Source organism: Artemia sp. Qi Xiang Cuo, chromosome 17, assembly GCF_049724085.1.
Source record: "Artemia sp. Qi Xiang Cuo chromosome 17, ASM4972408v1, whole genome shotgun sequence".
In the NCBI taxonomy this organism is placed as follows: Eukaryota; Metazoa; Arthropoda; class Branchiopoda; order Anostraca; family Artemiidae; genus Artemia; species Artemia sp. Qi Xiang Cuo.
In genome coordinates this window covers 57887647-57907111 of record NC_142810.1, presented here as the reverse complement: position 1 = coordinate 57907111, position 19465 = coordinate 57887647, and the positions used below count along the sequence as shown (strand labels likewise).

The 19465-nt window shown below is 35.9% G+C and overlaps 1 protein-coding gene across 4 annotated transcripts in view; it reads right to left on the bottom strand.

Moving 5' to 3' along the window:
• LOC148942403 (uncharacterized) overlaps window positions 1–19465 on the bottom strand; it is a 79972-nt gene that overhangs the window by 36514 nt on the left and 23993 nt on the right. For all 4 annotated transcript variants that reach the window (XM_089103364.1, XM_089103367.1, XM_089103365.1 and 1 more), the window contains exon 2: window positions 11197–11323. In XM_089103364.1, coding sequence (XP_088959490.1) covers window positions 11197–11323 — 127 coding nt within the window. The remainder of the gene's footprint in view (window positions 1–11196; window positions 11324–19465) is intronic.

Genomic DNA, 19465 nt, shown 5'->3' with positions numbered 1-19465 from the left:
CCTTCATCAATTTTGTTGCCGCTTTTGACTCGTTTATCAGGACAGAGCTTTGGAAGATCATGGTGGAAGACGGTGTCTCAGCAGAACTGATCGGGATACACAAAGGAGCCTATGGCTCTACAGTTACAAGAGTCCGAACTGCCGATAGCAAAACAACGGAATTTGACGTTGAGTCAGGCGTCAAACAGGGGTGTCCTCTTTCGCCAGCTCTGTTCAATTACATAATAGACTAGATAATGAATTCGCTTTGCACCCACAAAGGGTTTGTCGTCGATCAGACAGAAGACAGCCCAATCGCTCTGGCAGACCTTGACTTCACAGACAATGTGAGTCTAGCTCGTCGGCTCGTCAGCTGAGTAGCTCGTCAGCTGAGTAGCACGTCAGCTGAGCTCCAAAAGATGGTCAACGATGTCTCCTGTACATCAAAGAAAGCTGGCCTCATGATCAGCAAGTCTACAACAAAATTCATGAAAGAAAACGCCCAAAACCACCCAGATATCCAACTAGAGGGCGAAACCATCGAGACTGTTGAAAAGTTCCGCTACCTTGGTTCTATCCTAACACCGAACGGAGGTGCAGAAGTTGACGTTAGAGCTCGAATAGGAAAGGCATGGGGTGTCTTCACGAGGATGAAGAAGTCGCTTTGGAATAAACATGAAATTAGCATCAAAATGAAGATGAACGTCTACAAGGCAACTATTCGATCGATCCTGCCTATGAAACTTGGCCTTTAAAGGCCAAAGAAACACGTTCACTAGAAGCATTCGACCATGGCTGCATGAGACACATACTACGGGTCAGCCGATGGTTTCATATCTCAATCGCTGAGGTTCGAAGGCGTTGTGTCCAGAAAGCCCCCCTCTCGGCAATCATAAGACAACGATGACTGAAATTCCTGGGACACACTACGACAGCCAGCTGGAACCATATCCCAGAATGTCCTCACCTGCGACACCCTTCCAACTTGGAAACGGAGACCAGGTGGCCAAAGAAAGAATCTCTGGCAGACATTCAAGAATGACCTGGATCCTTGGGGTGGCTTTTGCCGACACAGACGTCGTTGGGATAAGGACTGGCTGTAGATTGCAGAAGAGGCTCCTGCTGACAGATCGTCTTGGATTACGTCAGTCGTCCCATCGTCCATTGGTGCCAGGCAGGATGGATCATCGTCTGGTTCCTGCCAATAGTAAGTAAGTAATATTTTTAAAATTAGATGAATAAAGCAGTAAGCAAGTGAAATAATCTATACCCCCCCCCCCACAAAAAAAAATTGACACCGTAAAAATTTCGTTTTTAACCAAATAGGAAACAATCAGCTATCCCTTACACAAGTGGACAAAAAGGCCCTAAAATGTTCACTCCATTACGGAACAAGAATCTATTACAGACCTAACATTTGATCAGACCTATAATTGTTTCAATTATGCAGTTCTAGCCACAAGGCATAAAGTTTTGAGAGGCGATTCCATGTAAAAAGGATTTTTTAGCTTTCAACAAAGCCAGACTGAAGGAGGGGTATGGATGACACATTGTCCTTTAATTATTTTAAAGCAATTGGCCCATTCGACTAAAAAATATTAATATACAGGAAAATGACAATGCTGCTGTCGGGATAAGTATTCTTTATTATGATGAATATGAATAAGAAAATAATTCCAATTCGCTCGCCTACTACCTTTAATGTGAAACATTGGGCATTTTTTGTTGCAAATTTACCAACTATTTTTGCCAAAGATGGAATTGGTAGACTCCAGGATGAGAATTTGAGAAAAAAAAACTTTCCAGGAACAGTTGAATACTAAACTTGAGAGTTTAAAATTTTATAATGTGGAAGATGGTTGGAATAATTTTAGAAAAATAATTTGTGAAGTTGTTGAAGGTGTCTTAGGGAAGAAAGCTAGGACTGCTGATATGGATATTAATGAAAAAGCTTTATGTTTGATAGAAAGGAGAAAGGACTTGTAATAGAATTATCTGAGTGATAGATCATATGAAAACAAAAGGAATGTAAAGAAAGTGGAGAAAGCCTTAAAATATGAAGTAAGGAAGTGTGAACTGGAGGCCATGGATAAAATTGCCGAGGATCTGGAAGATGCAGCTAGACGGAATAATAGCCAAATATTGTACGGGCATGTTAATAAATTGAGAGGGAGTAGTCAATCCGGACTTGGCCCAGTTAAAGATAGAAACGGGACCACAATTACTGATCAGGTAAAAGTTAAAGAGAGATGGGCGGAACATTTTGAGAAATTGCTAAACCGAGAGAGAGTTGCAGGAAAAGATATAGAGGAAAATCAAAGAGTTTGTGATACCTTGGATGTGAAGGAAGATCTGTTTTGCGAGGAAGAATTAGCGACAGTACTAAAGGGATTAAAAAATAATATATGATTTTGAATATGATGATGATATGAATATGATTTTTGAAAAAGGGGAAGTACCTAACGATTTTAGGAAAACCTTAATCAAGCCACTTTAAAAGAAAGGTGATAAGAGTGAGTGTGGTAATTTTCAAGGGATTAGTCTGGTCTCTGTAGGTAGCAAATTACTTAGTAATATGATATTTTTTAAACTGAGAGATGCTGTAGACAAAGCTTTAAGAGAAAAACAGTGCGGTTTTAGAAAAGGTAGAGGATGTGTCGACCAAATTTTCACTCTTAGGTTACAAACCGAGAAGTGCCTGAGTTGTCAAACACCTTTGGTCCTCTGTTTTATAGATTATGAGCAAGCGTTCGATTCTGTTAATAGAAGAGCTTTAGTAAAGGTTTTATCCTTGTAATGTATACCAGACAAATACATTAAAGTGATTAGTGCTATGTACGAAAATAACACTGTTGCGGTTAAGGTAGGAAATGATTTTATCAGCTGGTTTTGTATTAAATCAGGAGTTAAGCAGGGTTGTGTTCTATTCCCCTTTATATGGATTATTTTGATGAACTTTGTCTTAAGGAGCACAGGAAAGGCAATGGGAGACCATGGAATCAAATGGGGAGGAAAAAGTCTCCTGGACTTAGATTATGCTGATGATTTAAGCATCCTAGATGAAACTGTGTGCCAAATAAATGAGCTTTAAGAGATTTTGCGAGTTCAGGGATCTAGAATGGGCTTGAAAATTAATGTTAAGAAGACTAAGTCACTAAAGCTAGGAATAAGTGAAGATGAAAAGGTGACGTTGGGAAATGAAAAGATTGATCAGGTGGGCAGCTTCACTTACCTTGGTAGGATTATTAATAAAGACGGTGGGAGCAGTAAAGATGTTAAAAGTAGAATAGCCAAGGCTCAGGGTGTTTTTTTCACAGTTCAAAAAAGTTTGGAAGAATAGGAAGATAAGTCTGAAAACTAAGATTAGAATATTTGGAAGCTACAGTGATGATAGTGGTCAAATATGGCTCTGAAGCATGGGCGCTCCGAAAAGCGGATGAAGATTTACTAGATATTTTCCAGAGAAATTGCTTACGGATTGTTCTGGGTACTCGACTGACAAACCGTATTTCCAACAGTAGGCTGTACGAAAAATGTGATTCAATACCGCTCTCAAAGGCTATAATGAAAAAAAAGTTGAGGTGGCTAGGACACGTTGTCCAGATGAAGGATGATATATTGCCGAAGATTGTTCTTTTCGGCCAACCGTCTAGGGCTAAACAGAAAGCAGGTAGTCTTCGTCTAGGGTGGAGGAAGTTAAAAAGAAAAATTCAAGGAAAATGAGGATTTCCTGGGAGAGTATAAAGTGGGAGGTTGTGAATAGATTAAGATGGAGGAGCGCCCGTAGCTGTGTTGGCTTCATGCGGCTTGGTGCTGCCGTGAGTTGTTAGTAGTGGTAGTATTGTCACTAAGGTTAATTTAACTTAAGGTTACTTTAATTTAACAATTTCCCGTTATTCGTTTTAGATAGAAATTTTTTGGGCCATTTTCCAATTTTGCCGAGGAAGAACCCAGATTCTAAATTTTAGACTTGTTTTTTTTTTTCGCCAGTTTCGATTTTCGTCCAGAAGTTTCTCAAGATTTTCAGTTTCTATTGTAAGGTTTTAAAATCCATTACGTTTAGATGAGGAATATTTTACCATTTCATTTTTTGTCGAGGAAAAACATAGATTTCCAATTTTGTGTCGAGGTTTTTTTTAGCCAGTTTAAATTCTGTCTTAAAGTTTTGCGATTTTTGTTGTAAAGATTTCCAAGATTTCCAGTTTCGTTGAGCAAAAACTCAGATTTCACATTTCTATCAAGATTTTTCACTACTTTTAAATTTTTCTCGTAAAGTTTTAAAATTGTTTTGTTTATGAGAAATTTTACCCTTTCCAATATTTATCAAGTGAAAACACAAATTCCAATTTTGTAATTTTTTTCACCATTTTCAATTTTCCCCTGATGTTTACAAAATATTTCAATTTTGTAAAAAAAAATTCCCGGATTTGGCTCCTTTAATGGATTGTAGTGTGGTAATCTCCAGATTTATGTTTCTTTGACTAGCTTAAGATATGTGTAGGGTGATGTGTACAGGCTGTTTTCGTATATATGTGGTCCGTTTCCTGTTGTTGAGTTTCCTATATAATTTTTGAGAGTGTCTCTACTGGTCTTTGTGGAATTATCAATTCTTATTAGCACAAGCAAGTTTCAGAATGGGTGAGATGTACATAAAACGGTGTTATACGGTGTTAACGGTGTTAACGGTGATAAACGGTGTTATATAAAGTATATATTCTCTCACGGTAAATGAGTGTGATAAGCGAACTATATTCAAGAAAAATGATAAAATTGGTAAAATAAATAAAACGTAGTATTTCTGTACAAGAAAAAAAAATGTCTGTTCACTCTTTGACTATCAAGTTGAAGTATTCATTTGCTGGGTAAACTTTAGGTCTATAGTAGATCCTTTACAAATTCGCGCATGTTGCTTCCTGTGTGAACTTCATATTTAAAGAGAGTTGAATTCTGATAAAGCGAGAAATCTTTTTTCCTGTACAAATATTCCTCTTGATGGATAAATCGAATTCTGAGAAAAGATTTAGGTGCAAGTTACACATTGGTATGGTTTAGAGGTGGATAAGTGTTAAAATATCTTAAGATAATTGAAGTATGGGGTGGGGGGTCAATGAAAATTGGGAGAAACAGTTGTATTGCATATCTGGCAGATAAATGGTTTAGTCCTTTCTTCTTTCGGACCTCTTTTTCCGAAAGTTGTAATAAGTTTCCTTCTGAAATAGCTTTTCTTTGATCTATGAATTATCCCCAAATGGGATAATTCATAGATGTAAAGATTAATATGTTAGTTTTTTTTACCATTCTTGCTGATTAATACCTGTCTGTCAAGCGTCACATTGATTTGATTAAAATGAAGATATGCAGGAGTCTCGGCATTTTAAGGATTAATTATAAAACTTTTTCCACAAAATAAGTTTCTCAAAGAAAAGTAAAGAACTCCATTAAACCAAAAATGAGCAAAAATAAAATCACATAATCTACCAAGCGTGAAACTACCACAAATCACCATCGATAAATAAATGAAACCCAAAATGAACAGAAATTACAACAAATAACCGAGTAAAACACAAAACGAGCAGAAATTAACATAAGTTGAGCTCAAAACCCCTATGCCTTCCCAAGGCCAGAACATAATTTGTACTTTACTGAAAAAATATAAATGTTTTTACTTTTATATCGTTAATAAATCAAATAATATTAACATTTTGATTACTAAATATCAGTATATATATATATATTAAACTGACAATGCACATTCATTTGTATTTTTTTCAGTAAAGTGCAAATTATATTCTGGCCTTGAGAAGCAATTTTGAAAATCCTTTTTCACTGCTTGATCCAATCTTAGGTTAAATAGAGTCCAATAGTATAGATTTCAACCTTTCCTTCACTGTTAAAACCACTTTCTAAGGTTTACAATAAAGCTAGAAACCTCATTCAGGAAACTAATCGTTCGGGAGTTATCCCATTACTTGATCTCGAGTCACAATATATTCTTTCGTGTGCATTTTTTACTTTTTCTCAGCTTCAATGTGACTTCCCCGGCCCCGAAGCGTTCCGCCATCTTTTACGTCTGATCAGAAAAATTATAGTCCTTGCAATACAAAAAATCATATTCAAGTTCCTTTTACTCCTTGTGTAAGGACAGATTTTAATCCTTTAATGGCGAGTCATACTGTCATATCGAATCAGATCGAAGGTGCCACTCATTTGGTTCGTTTAAAAAAATTGTTAGAAATTATTTGGCTTCTTAGAAGTTATTTTTATCTATTTACTTATTTATCTTATGTGCTTATTATTATTTTATTGGAGTCTATTTAATCTACTTAATAAATTTAGTCTATTAAATTTATTTAGTTTTGTTTTCTATAGTTTTTTTATTCATATTTTCTTTTCTTGTCCGTTTTCCTCTTCTCTCGGTGAGTAAGTGATTATTTTATTCTTTATTTTTGTTTTTTCTTCTCTGAGAAAGTGACTCGTTTATCTTCCCCCTTCTTTAAAGGCCAATGAGTCTTTGGGGGAGTAGTAAAATGTAATATTGCATGTGTAATTCATGATGAAAAAATCTTATCTGATCGAACTCTTTTTGAAAGCTGGCAACATCTATAAAGAGGTCCTATAAAGGTTCCTAAAAGAGGTCCTAGACGCTCAATCATTTTAACAAAAGCTTCCATCAATCAATTGACTCAAGCATGATTGACTGTCTAGGAACCTGTTTGACGCTTGGTTCAAGGTTCAAGTTTTATTATTGATTAAATAAAAAAAACAAGTTTTTTTAACTGAAAGTAAGGAACGACGTTAAAACTTAAAACGAACAGAAATTATTCCGTATATGAAAGGGGCTGTCCCCTCCTCAACGCCTCGCTCTTTACGCTAAAGTTTTTTTATTGTTTAAAAAAATAGAGTTGTGAGAAAGTCAAACTTTAGCGTAAAGAGCGAGGCGTTGAGGAGGGGACAGCCCCTTCATATACGGAATAATTTCTGTTCGTTTTAAGTTTTAACGTCGTTCCTTACTTTCAGTTAAAAAAACTTGTTTTTTTTATTTAATTTTTGAACGTTTTTGAATTAATGCAGGTTTTGATTTTGGCTCACCGTACATGAATAATTAAAACAAAATTTGTATATTATATTTGGTTAAATGGCTTTCTCGAAACTTGTTTAATTTTATTTACGAACGTTTTTATTAGTAATAAATATACGTAACTTAGAATTAACTTACGTAACGAACTTCTATATTCATAAATTTTTAACACGTATATTAGGGGGTTCGCCCCTAGTCAATACCCTGCTCTTTAAACTATAGTTCGAATTTTTTTTCCAGTTCTTTAAAAATGACCTCTTAATCACAATCAGTTGATCAGTTGAAAAACTTGTTTTTTTTAAATTTAATTCCTGATCTTTTTCTTTAATAATGCTGGGAAATCCGGCGCCCCCTTCATAGCAATGTCCCTTCCCCCCGGAAAACTTCCTTCCTGGAACGAGCCTTCCAGATAGCGCCCGCCCCTCTCCGTCCCCCCACGACCCGAAAACATCTCCGCTGAAAAGTCTGTATACTTCCCAATAACCAATACTATATGTTAACATTGAGTAAAGTTCATAACTTTCAGCCCTCCCCCTGGGGACTTTGGGGGATCAAGTCATCTTAAAAGACATTTTAATCATATTTTCGACCATGCTGAACAAAATGGCTATCTCAAAATTTTGATCGGGTGACTTTGGGAGAAACATGAGTGTGGGAGGGGGCCTAGTTGCCGTCCATTTTTTTTGTTCACTTAAAATGGGTACTAGAACTTTTTATTTCCGTTCCAATGAGCCATCCCACGATATTCTAGGACCATTGGGTCGATACGATCACCCCTGGTAAAAAAAAAAAACAAACAAACAAACAAACAAACAAACAAACAAATAAACACGCATCCGTGATCTTTCTTCTGGCAAAAAATGCAAAAATCCACATTTTTGTAGATAGGAGCTTGAAACCTCTACAGTAGGGTTCTCTGATACGCTGAATATGATGGTGTGATTTTCATTAAGGTTCTATAACTTTTAGGGGTCTTTCCCCCTTTTTTGAAAATCAGCCAAATTTTCTCAGGCGCATAACTTTTGATGGGTAGCTCTAAACTTGATGAAAGTTATATATTTGAAATCAGCATTGAAATCTGATTCTTTTGATATATCTATTGGTATCAAAAACCCGTTTTCTAGAGTTTCGGTTACCATTGAGCCGGGTCGCTCCTTACTTACAGTTCGTTACCACGAACTGTTTGATACAATATTTACACAACAATATTTACCCTGCGTACTGAGCTCTATGGTTCTCTTTCAAATCTGCTTGAGCAAAGATATCTTGATCAGAATTATTTTGAATATCTCTAATAAGAGCATCTTTATTGAATATTCCTGAAAATTTATCTATTTTTCGTCAAAAAAACATATCTATATGCTGAATATTCACAAGTTTGTTAAGGCGATTCGAAGTAAGGCAAAGCATAGTTACGTCAACTCACGGAAATATAGAGGAGATGGAATTTTTTAAATCAAAGAGCGGGGAGGCGGAATTCTTTTCAATTTTTCAATGAAAAAAAAAAAATCAAAGAACTTTTCAAAATCAGGCAGTGAGAGCAAGTGCCCTCCCTCCAGTTGCAAAAGCAGTCATTTAAGGAAGATTAAGATTGTTTTTGTTGGAGAGATTAGAGCCAGAAAGTTCAATTTTTTACTTATTTATTATTTATAGAATATTCAATATATTTATATTTCGCTATATTTATATTTTTGATCAGAATTATTTTGAATATCTCTAATAAGAGTATCTTTATTGAATATTCCTGAAAATTTATTTATTTTTTTTCAAAAAACATATCTATGTGCTGAATATTCACAAGTTTGTTAAGGGTATTCGATGGGAGGCAAAGCATAGTTGCGTCAATTCACGGAAATATAGAGGAGAGGGAATTTTTTAAATCAAAGGGCGGGGAGACGGAATTCTTTTCAATTTTTCAATGAAAAAAACAATCAAAGAACTTTTTAAAACCAGGCAGGGAGAGCAAGTGCCCTCCCTCCAGTTGCAAAAGCAGTCATTTAAGGAAGATTAAGATTGTTTTTGTTGGAGAGATTAGACCCAGAAAGTTAAATTTTTTACTTATTTATTATTTATAGAATATTCAATATATTTATATTTCGCTATATTTATATTTTTGATCAGAATTATTTTGAATATCTCTAATAAGAGTATCTTTATTGAATATTCCTGAAAATTTATCTATTTTTTGTCAAAAAACATATCTATGTGCTGAACATTCACAAGTTTGTTAAGGGGATTCGATGGGAGGCAAAGCATAGTTGCGTCAATTCACGGAAATATAGAGGAGAGGGAATTTTTTTAATCAAAGGGCGGGGAGACGGAATTCTTTTCAATTTTTCAATGAAAAAAAATCAAAGAACTTTTCAAAACCAGGCAGGGAGAGCAAGTGCCCTCCCTCCAGTTGCAAAAGCCGTCATTTAAGGAAGATTAAGATTGTTTTTGCTGGAGAGATTAGAGCCAGAAAGTTCAATTTTTTACTTATTTATTATTTATAGAATATTCAATATATTTATATTCGCTATTTTTATGGCTTTTGGTTAGAGGAGGTTTAAGGGGAGGGGCAGAGGGAGCAGAGGTTGCCCCAGGCATAGAAATTTTAGGGGCGGAGAATTTTAAACACACAATCTAACGGTTATAGGCTAACCATTTTGTAATTATTGAAATTTTATTCATTAAAATAAAGTAGAAGGCGTAGTTAATAAATGAAAATAATTTATAAATTATTAACTGATTAATAAAAGAAAAATAAATCGAAAAAATAATAATTCTAATAAAGATAATCACATAATTTAAATAATGAATTAAAAAATAAATTATTAATTAATTAATAAATTGAAAATAATTTCGTTAATAAATGAAAATTTTGTGGAAGACAGGGTCAAGATTTGGCCCCGGGCGCAAGAGAGGCCAGAACCGCCACTGTTTTTGGTCTTGATGTTGATCTCTCTCCTTTTCCTGAGTGGCTCAAAGAATTGACCGAAGACTGCGGAGCTATGCGGCCGCAGATTTGTCATTGCATCCGCAATAAATTTTATAACGGACGGGATCTATTTAGACTTCTCATATGTTTAAATCCGACAGAGATTAAATGGCGTCAACAGATGTCGTGATTAGGATACCGAGAAGGCTAAACAAATTTGTTATTGTTTGCTAACGACATGCATGTCGTCGTTTTCAGTTTGTCAGAATAATTACATCTTTGGCAACTTAACATGAAAGAAGATAGGGATTAAAACTATTAGTACCCAGAATTGCGAACTGGACACATTTGCTGTCAAAAGAACACATTCCCATGTGCCAGGACACAATGAAACGAAAGGGCAAAATAGTAAGACATTTTAGAAATTCGTGACATGTAAGGACAAAATAGGGTTTAATCTCATAATATAAATAAAAAAAGATGTACCTTTTCACCAAATCAGTGCTTTCTCTCAGTTTTTTTTTTTTTTTTTTTTTTTTTTTTTTGAGCATCCAGGTTTTTGTAGATATGACGTAAGAAAAGTATTTTCTTCAAAATAAGGGATTTAAGTGCTTATACAAGTTTCGTGTTTTCATGCTTAGTCATTTTGTAGAAATATTTCATGTCGATTTTTTTCGTTTCCTTATATTTCATGCTAACTGGTTACTTTGAAAGTGTTTTACAAAGAGACTTTTGTTTTACAAAGTTTAAAGTTTAGACAAAGTGTAGACTTTGTTTTACAAAGTCTTTTACGGTCAGTCGATTTTTTTCGTTTTCATTATATTTCATGCTAACTGGTTACTTTGAAAGTGTTTTACAAAGAGACTTTTGTTTTACAAAGTTTAGAGTTTTAGACAAAGTTCAGACTTTGTTTTACAAAGTGTTTTACGGTCAGTCGATTTTTTTCGTTTTCATTATATTTCATGCTAACTGGTTACTTTGAAAGTGTTTTACAAAGAGACTTTTGTTTTACAAAGTTTAGAGTTTAGACAAAGTTTAGACTTTGTTTTACAAAGTGTTTTACGGTCAGTCGATTTTTTTCGTTTTCATTATATTTCACGCTAACTAGTTACTTTGAAAGTGTTTTACAAAGAGACTTTTGTTTTATAAAGTTTAGAGTTTAGACAAAGTTTAGACTTTGTTTTACAAACCACATGAATGGTACTGATGAAATACTTACATTGAGCTCTATATTTTGTAGCTTGAGATATGAATAAATCTTTGTTAGTGTTGCCACTGCTGCCACTACGTCTGCCACTCAAGCTACCACTACGTTTCAGTTCTTGCTTACCACCCATGGCGTTATCCTGTAAAATAAGAATATATTTAAAACTCACGAAAAAAAAAGTGTAGAACCAAACTTGGAACTTCATTGCAATGGTTACAGGGTTGTCAACCACTGACGTCCAAAAGAGTGCAAATCAAGGCAAAAAAGAGTGATTTTTGCATAAAAAGAGTGCAAGTCGAAAAATTTACACGCTCACGGCTGCCAAAGCTTGCTCATCACCTCTGAGGTATAAAAGAGTACATTTCAAATGAAAAGTGTTGAAGTTGGTAACCCTGTTCCTTAGGTTAATCACACTTCTGACAGTGTTGCCAACTACTGACGTGCAAAGTGAATGAAAACTAACATCCAAAGTAATTTTCACACTTCCGCTTCTTCTCTATGGCAAAAAAAGAGTGCATTTCACACGAAAAGTGTGCAAGTTGGCAACCCTGAATGGTCACCCTTGGAAAGTCGAAGTGTTTTATTTTTCAAAAATAAAATATTTCCTTGGAGAAATAATAAAATACATAGCATTGAAAATTTACTGCTATTTGGATGGAAAAAACGTCCCTGAAAATGTAAAAAAAGCATTATTAAACTTAAGTAAAACTAAAACTGAAGTAGCTTAAGTAAAACAAAAAAAGTGCCATTTTTTCATGTCCTCGCCGAAAAACAATTGTGCTAAGATCCAAGATTTATCTTAAGGTAGTTACTATTAGATCCCATTAACTAACTATAACTCTTTACTTGCATGTGGCTGGAACGATCCCAGTTTGGCCAATATACTTAAAATAATGAAAATGTACCTGTTTCAGAACTATCAAAACATATTCCTTTTCATGTATACAATGCCTGGATTTTAGCCAATCAGTTGACTAATTTAAGTTCCTGTGTATATTAACTACCAACTTAACTAGAAAAATGTTTCCATTTGCAAAGTCTAAAACTTAAAAACTATAGTTTTTTTCGTGAAATTCAATACTATATTAAAAAACAAATGGTTAAAATGTATTATTTCAACTGATATCGAATGCTAGCGACAGCTTTTGCCTTTCCTACTATCAGTTTTTAGAATTCTTCTTTAAAAGGGTTGGGTAGTTGTGAGGCAATCCTTGGGTGGTTCTAAGGAAGTTGGGTGATTTGGAAGTTGGAAGTTCAATTGGCTAAAATTAAGGCATGTAATACATGGAAAGGAATAGGCTACATGTGGGAATATATGAGTGGTTGGAAGTGGAGTTGGGTGGTTGTCAAAAATATTGGAAGTTGGGTGGTTGTGAGGCACTGGGAAGTTGGGTGGTTGTGAGGTCAGGCTGCATATTTTGGAACATGTATTAATTGCAAAGGGGCAAGTTAGGTTATACAGAAAAATGACTTCAGTCAAAAGACAGCTGATACCTTCATGAACAAAAGATATTGGAATTTTCACAATGATGAGGAGGTAAGAATTGACACACCAATTGATATCCATGGTTGATATGGGGTTGCATAAACCAGTATAAAAAGGAAAAATCTTAAATAAAATCTGAGTTTGAAATAAAAAAATCTTTGAGGTTCCCGAAATTAAAAAAATTATATATAGGCCATAGAAAAACTTAATATTTTTTTTTTTAAATCTTCATCTGTAAAACATAAAAAAAATAATCTTTTAGTACAGTTATTACATTATTGTCTCCTCCTTTCCTGGGGCGACTCTATGAAACCAGAGGGCATAAATTATCTTGAGGGGGCACGTTTGAACATAAATTAAAATTCCAGTGATTTTCACCATATAGTGCTTTTGATTATGGGATTGATTTAGTAAAAGCACAAACAGTCATTGATACAGGTTATGCCCTATATTTGGTGAAACAACAAGGGCGTGACCTACTGTGATCTGTTAAAAAAAAAAAAAAATCATAACAAGGGAATGCTACTAACAATAAGTGATGCATCTGCCCAGCAATCCACGCAAAATTGCCAGAAATGGTGAGATGACGAGAAAAATAATTTTACATCCTGGCAATGCTGCATAGGCTGCAGGTTGTCAAATACACCTAGAGACATTAAAATCACAAGTGCTACCCTATATTCCATATAGCCAAGGTATTGCTCCTTTGAACTACTAATTTGTCTGAAACATCTAGCAAAACCTCGCAAGACAATTGGTCAAGCAACCATAACAATTGTATCCCAGTAATCCTCTCCCTAATGTGGTTAGACAAAGGATAACAATGTAGAATTATATCTCTTGTGAAGCTGTACTAGGAATATACAATACAGATGGGTGATGGAAGGTTACTAGGCCTACATGATGTGTGGGGATGGACACCCCCTTGCCTCGACACGCACAGAAGCCTAAGATAAAACTGGGCTGTTCCTTGAAAAAAAAGGCTAAGCTGACAAGGTCTTTGCTGAAGGAGCTATGGCTGCAGGCTGAGAATAGACCAGACTGGCAAAAGGAAAAAGAGCTACTTCCTTACTGACCGAAGTTAAATTTTTGCAACTTCAAATCCCCTTCTACTTCCTCTTGCCTTGTTTTTCTTATTGGACTAATTGGACAAACTCTCAAAAGCCTAAGTCCAGGATAAGTTTAAATCCTATCAACCTTCAAAAAGCATTTGACCTCGTTAGCCATAATATATTAACTTCACCTCATTCTCATATAGATCACTTTCTTATAAAAGATCATAAAGTAGTCAAATATCAGAAATTATTATTCCAATCCCCTCCCTGTCCACAATGGAGCACCCCAAGGTACTCTCCTAGGTCGCCTCCTTTTTTCAGTTGTGATCAACTGCCTTGCTTAGAGATTACCTGACAAATGGATATTTGTTGATGACCTAATAGTTGTCGAAATCTGCTATAGAAACAACCCTATGAGTATCCTCATTGTTTTTGCTCATGGTGCCTTGGTGCCAAGAGCAACACTATGAGTATCCTTATTGTTTTTGCTCATGGTGCCTTCGACTTAAACATGAGGGTAAACGCCTCTGAGTCCATGATGGTGTCAATACGTTACCTTAAATCTTTGCACTATTTCCTCTACCTCCCTCCTGAAATTTATGTGTCCTCCTCTAAAATCCTCGGCGTCACAATTTTTTCTAAGTTAAAATGGGATATCCGTGTTAAGGATATCATCCATAGAGCCAATGCTTCTATCTCCCCTCTTAAGCTCCTAAATAAATTTAATATCTCCCTTCCCATTCTTTAAGGATTTATACTTCCTTTGTCCATCTCCATCTTGAACATACTTACCCTGTTTGGCACCCTAGCATTTCCTGATAAAAAATAAAATAAAATGATGGCATCCAAAAAAGAGCAAATAATTTTCCAAAAAAGAGCGAAAAAAAGAGTGAATAATTTTCAAATAAGGTTCCATGCTGTTTTCTTCTTAAAACGAAACAGCTGTGATTTTGGCTTTGGGGGTTTTGGCCAAAAAAAAAGAAACGCTGAAAAAGAAAATGTCTTGAGGGTTTTCGGCGAAAAATGCCAAAATCTGACAGTGATGGATGCGCAATCATTACATAAAGTGTATGCCACCATATAGTTAATAAAAAAAAGTATTATGTGACACTGTTGCACAATCATTACGTAGGGTGTGTGCTACAAGCAGGGATTCCCTCATGGGTTCCTTAGGGTTACGCAAAATTGCGTCAAGCATATTAGACCTGTATGCTTGAAACGGGGTAAGTCGTATAACGTCATTGGAGTCCAGAAGGGTATGTCATGGAGTCTTGCCAAGTGTGTTTCCTTTAATAGAACAGGTGACTGCACTGTGCAGGTGCGAGGGGCTGGTAGCTCCACTCATCTGGCCCTTTAAAGGGCGAGGGTGTGTCGCGTGGTGTAACATGCGCTTGAAACGGGGGTGTGTACCGCAATATCATAATTTCCCTATTATTACTACTTTTCTATTATACAAACCACATTCCAAGTAAACATATAATACAAAACTGAAATCCTTTAAATCTTGCCAGCCGTCGCCTAGAAACAGCTGACCGCATTGTACAGGTGTGTCGCGTGACGTCAGAGACCATGACTTTGAATTCTATGGGAAAAAGGATAGGGATGACTTTAAAACTCCATACTAATTTCCCTAGGGATGACTTTGAATCAATTGACCCCACACTACTGGAGATAAGGTGAAACAACTACTTAGAGGGTCAGGTTGCTGTCATGATTAAGCCACGACAAGAAGAGGAAATGTTAAGGCCTTGAGAAATGCAGTATTAATTTTAGATGTCACTGTTTTTCTTTGTTGGCTTGGAGGTATACACATAATTATAAATTCAATATATGGTTTATTCTTAAGTTTTGTTAAATTTAGTCGTTTTTTTTTAGAAGCAATCAAGAATATCGGGTCAAACATACACGGTCTTTTCGTTTTGTTGATTGACCTCTGTTGTATGTTTACTCAATGAGAACTGGTTTAATACTGAACTGATTCTGGCATTACTATATTTTTGGATTATTAATAAGTAAGAAAAGAAGGATTTTTTTTTTTTGAGCAATTCAATCCACAAACAACTAAATTACACGATACGATGAGAATTCACATTCTTATAGATATGACACTTATTACCACTATAAGCCTTTATCAACCATGGTTAATATACAGTCGACTCTTGCTAATTCGAAATTCACGGGACCAAGATTTATTTTCGAGTTACATATAGTTCGACTTATAAAGGTAACGAGTCATAGAGACAAAACAAATGAAAATTTGAGTTACCAAACAGTACGTGGTATCGAATTGTAAGTGTGGAGCGACGCGCTATGCAGGACCATGTTTATGTGGCTTACAGCCCTTATCCCACGTATTATGGATCATATTTATTATTATTAGACCCATAGTTATTAGATGTTATTCAGCAGATACATTTGTAATTGGCCATCATGGGCACCCATAAGGGGGGGGCACCAGTCCCTTCACCTTAGCTGAATGACGCTGCTTCATGTTTGTATTAATTTAAAAAAACTTATTCTACAAAATAAATCTACAAATTAAACCAAAAATGGGCAGAACTAAAATCTTCCAATCGTAAAACTACCACAAATCACTATCAATAAATAAATGAGACTCAAAACAGAAATTAGAAAAAATAGTCAAGTCAAACTCAAAACGAGCAAAAATTAACGTTAATAACTTTTTCCACAAAATAAGTTTTTCAAAGAAAAGTAAAGTGCTCCATTAAGCCCAAAATGGGCAGAAATCAAGTCAAATAATCTTTCAAGCGTAAAACTACCATAAATCACTATCAACAAATAAATGAAACTCAAAACGAACAGAAATTAGAATAGATTAGAATAGATAGCCAAGTAAACTCAAACTGAGCAAAAATTAACGTTACTAGGGCTGACAACCCCCATGCCTTCTCAAGACCAGAACACAATTTAGGCTTTACTGAAAAAAAAAGACCGTGGATTGTCAGTTTAATATACCTTCACTGATATATATTCCTTAAAGTTTTAAATTTTTTGTATTGATTTAAGAAAAAAAGTGAAAACATTTAAACGTTTGCCTATTTTGTTTTTAGTAAAGTGGAAATTATGTTCTAGTCTTGACAAGGCATGGGGGTTATCAGCCCCCATATGATCGTTAATCCGCAGTTTATACGACCACCATTTCTATAAAAACCTTATATGCCCCCAGGGCGTCTTACAAGCCTTGCCCTGAGGACTATGGGTGGGGGTCATCCTCAAAGACAAAATTTCTGAACCTTTCAACTACGCTGAACAAAATGGATATCTCAATTTTTCTGATTGGATCTGTATGGAGAAATGATTGGTTTAGGGGGGGTTGACCTCCAATCACTTTTGACTGTTTAAAGGCCAGAGAACTTCTGATTAGCAATCAAATGAGCCGCCTCCGAAGTTTATACGACCACTCTTTCTATAAAAAAAACATGTATCCCCCAGGGCATAACTTAAACCCTTGACCTGAGGGTTGTATGTGTGTGTGTGTGGGGGGGGGGGGTGTCATCCTCAAAGTCGTATTTCCCGGACCTTTAAACTACGCTGAACAAAATGACTATCTAAAAATCTTGATTGGATGTGTTTGGGAAAACGATTGACGTGGGGAAGGGACTGGTTGCCATCCATAAGCTCATTTTGATGTTTTTATAACATTTCTTTCTGCAATAAGTGCCCTGGTCTAAAATATAAAAATAAATAATATATTGTGCCCACATCGCACTTTACTTAGGCAGCGCGACCGCTGCCTATGATATTTTGTTTTTATATTTCTATTATACAGCATTGGAAGTCCCGATTAGACCAGATAAGCCCCCTCTCCCTAAAATTCAGCCTATGTGCGCCTATATTGGCCATTATAAAACATTGACTTATTTAAAGCTTCGATTTTGCAGAGTGAGAACATTACACTGTATTTGGTGAAGCCGAACTTTTGCGAACCGGAGGAGGGAAGGCGGACACGTCAAGGAATAGTCATTTCGAATTTTGAAATCCAATTATTTGTTATTCTATGAATTTCTTCCTCTTAAGGGCTGGGCAAACGTAGTTGATTTCGGGAACCGATTTCAGCATCAGTGGACAAACGACAGCGGTAAAAAAAATATGTTGAAAGAAAAATTTATTGCGCGAGATTCTCAAACCAAAAAAACATGGACAATAATAGTCAACTGGAGTTTATTAATAATTGCATGATTGATCTCAGCTTAGTTCTCAGCTCAGTAGCGAGGTCTTTCACCACAGACATCTCTGGCTGACTATTTATTTGTCTCCTTATTTTTTTTGTGATGATGATGATGAAAATCAGCGCTGATTTTGTAAATCGGCGCCGAAAACTAGAAAATTTTTCCAGCTCAAATCGACACCGATTTCTTTTAAAATCGGCGCTGATTTGGAAATCAGTCCCCAAAATCAGCTACGTGTGCCCAGCCCTTTAGGAACATTTGATATCTTTTTATCTTTCATTTTGCGAGCCTCAGCGTCAGCCGATTATTTTAAAGACAAAAAGTTCAAAGCTAATTCTCCCAAGGGACTAATGAAACTTACCAAGCGGTCTGAGAGGGGGGGGGGTATAGAGGAAGAGTTCTAGTAAACCTCCAGTTAGTTTTGGACCATAATTATTACAGTGGTACCGTTTTATACTTCCAAGCTGTTTGGGAGAGGGACTAGTTGCCCTCTAATCACTTTCAAAAATTAAATAGGGCATTAGCCCTTTCTATTTTCAATCAAATGAGCCCTTTTCGACGTTCCTAATACTCCTTCGATACGAAGTGTCCTCGTCTAAACAAAATAAAAAGAAAAAAAATAATAATACATTGTACCCACATCGATCTTTACTATAAAAATGTCAAGCCTTCCAATCACTTTCGACTATTAAAAAGGCACTAGCCCTTTCAATTTCCACTCGAATGAGCCCTTTTTGAGTTTCTACGACAACACTTTCTATACAAACCTTATTTGCCCCAAGGGCATAAATTACAACCCTTGCCCTGAGGGCTGTGAGAGGGTAGTCATCCTTAAATACCTTATTTCCAGACCTTTCAGCCACGCTTAACAAAATGGCAATCTCAAACTTTTGATTTGATGTTTTGGAGAAAGCGTGGGCGTGAAAGGGGCGATAGTTGCTCTTCAATCACTTTCACCTATTAAAAAAGACACTAGCCCTTTCAATTTCCAATCGAATGAGCCCTTTTGAAGTTTCTACAACAACACTTTCAATAAAAACCTTATATGGCCCCAAGGCATAACTTACAACCCTTGACTTGAGGACTGGGGGGGGTGGGTGGGTTGTCATCCTCAAAGCCCTAATTTCCAGAACTCAAAATTTTGATTGTATGTGTTGTGGGGTGGGTGTGAGAGGGGTATTAGTTATCCTCCAGTCACTTGTGACTAAAAAAGGGCACAAGCCCTTCTAATATCCAATCGAATGAGCCCTTTTTGAAGTTTCAACAACATCACTATCTATTAAAACCTTTGCCCCGAGGGCACTGAGGGGGTTATCATGGTTGCAGCGGCAGCTGCAACCTAGTAAAGAGCGAACCACAGCCCATAGTAAACGAAAGTTGAAAAACATGTTTTCAAAAAAACTGTCTAGGGGAAAAAAATTGCCATCTGACACTGAATCAGAAATGGTAACTATTGTTTTGGTTAATCTTAGAATTAAACGTTTATTGGGAAAAGAAATTTATGGTGATTTCGAAAGAGCCGGAAACACCTTGAAAATGGTGTCAAATCG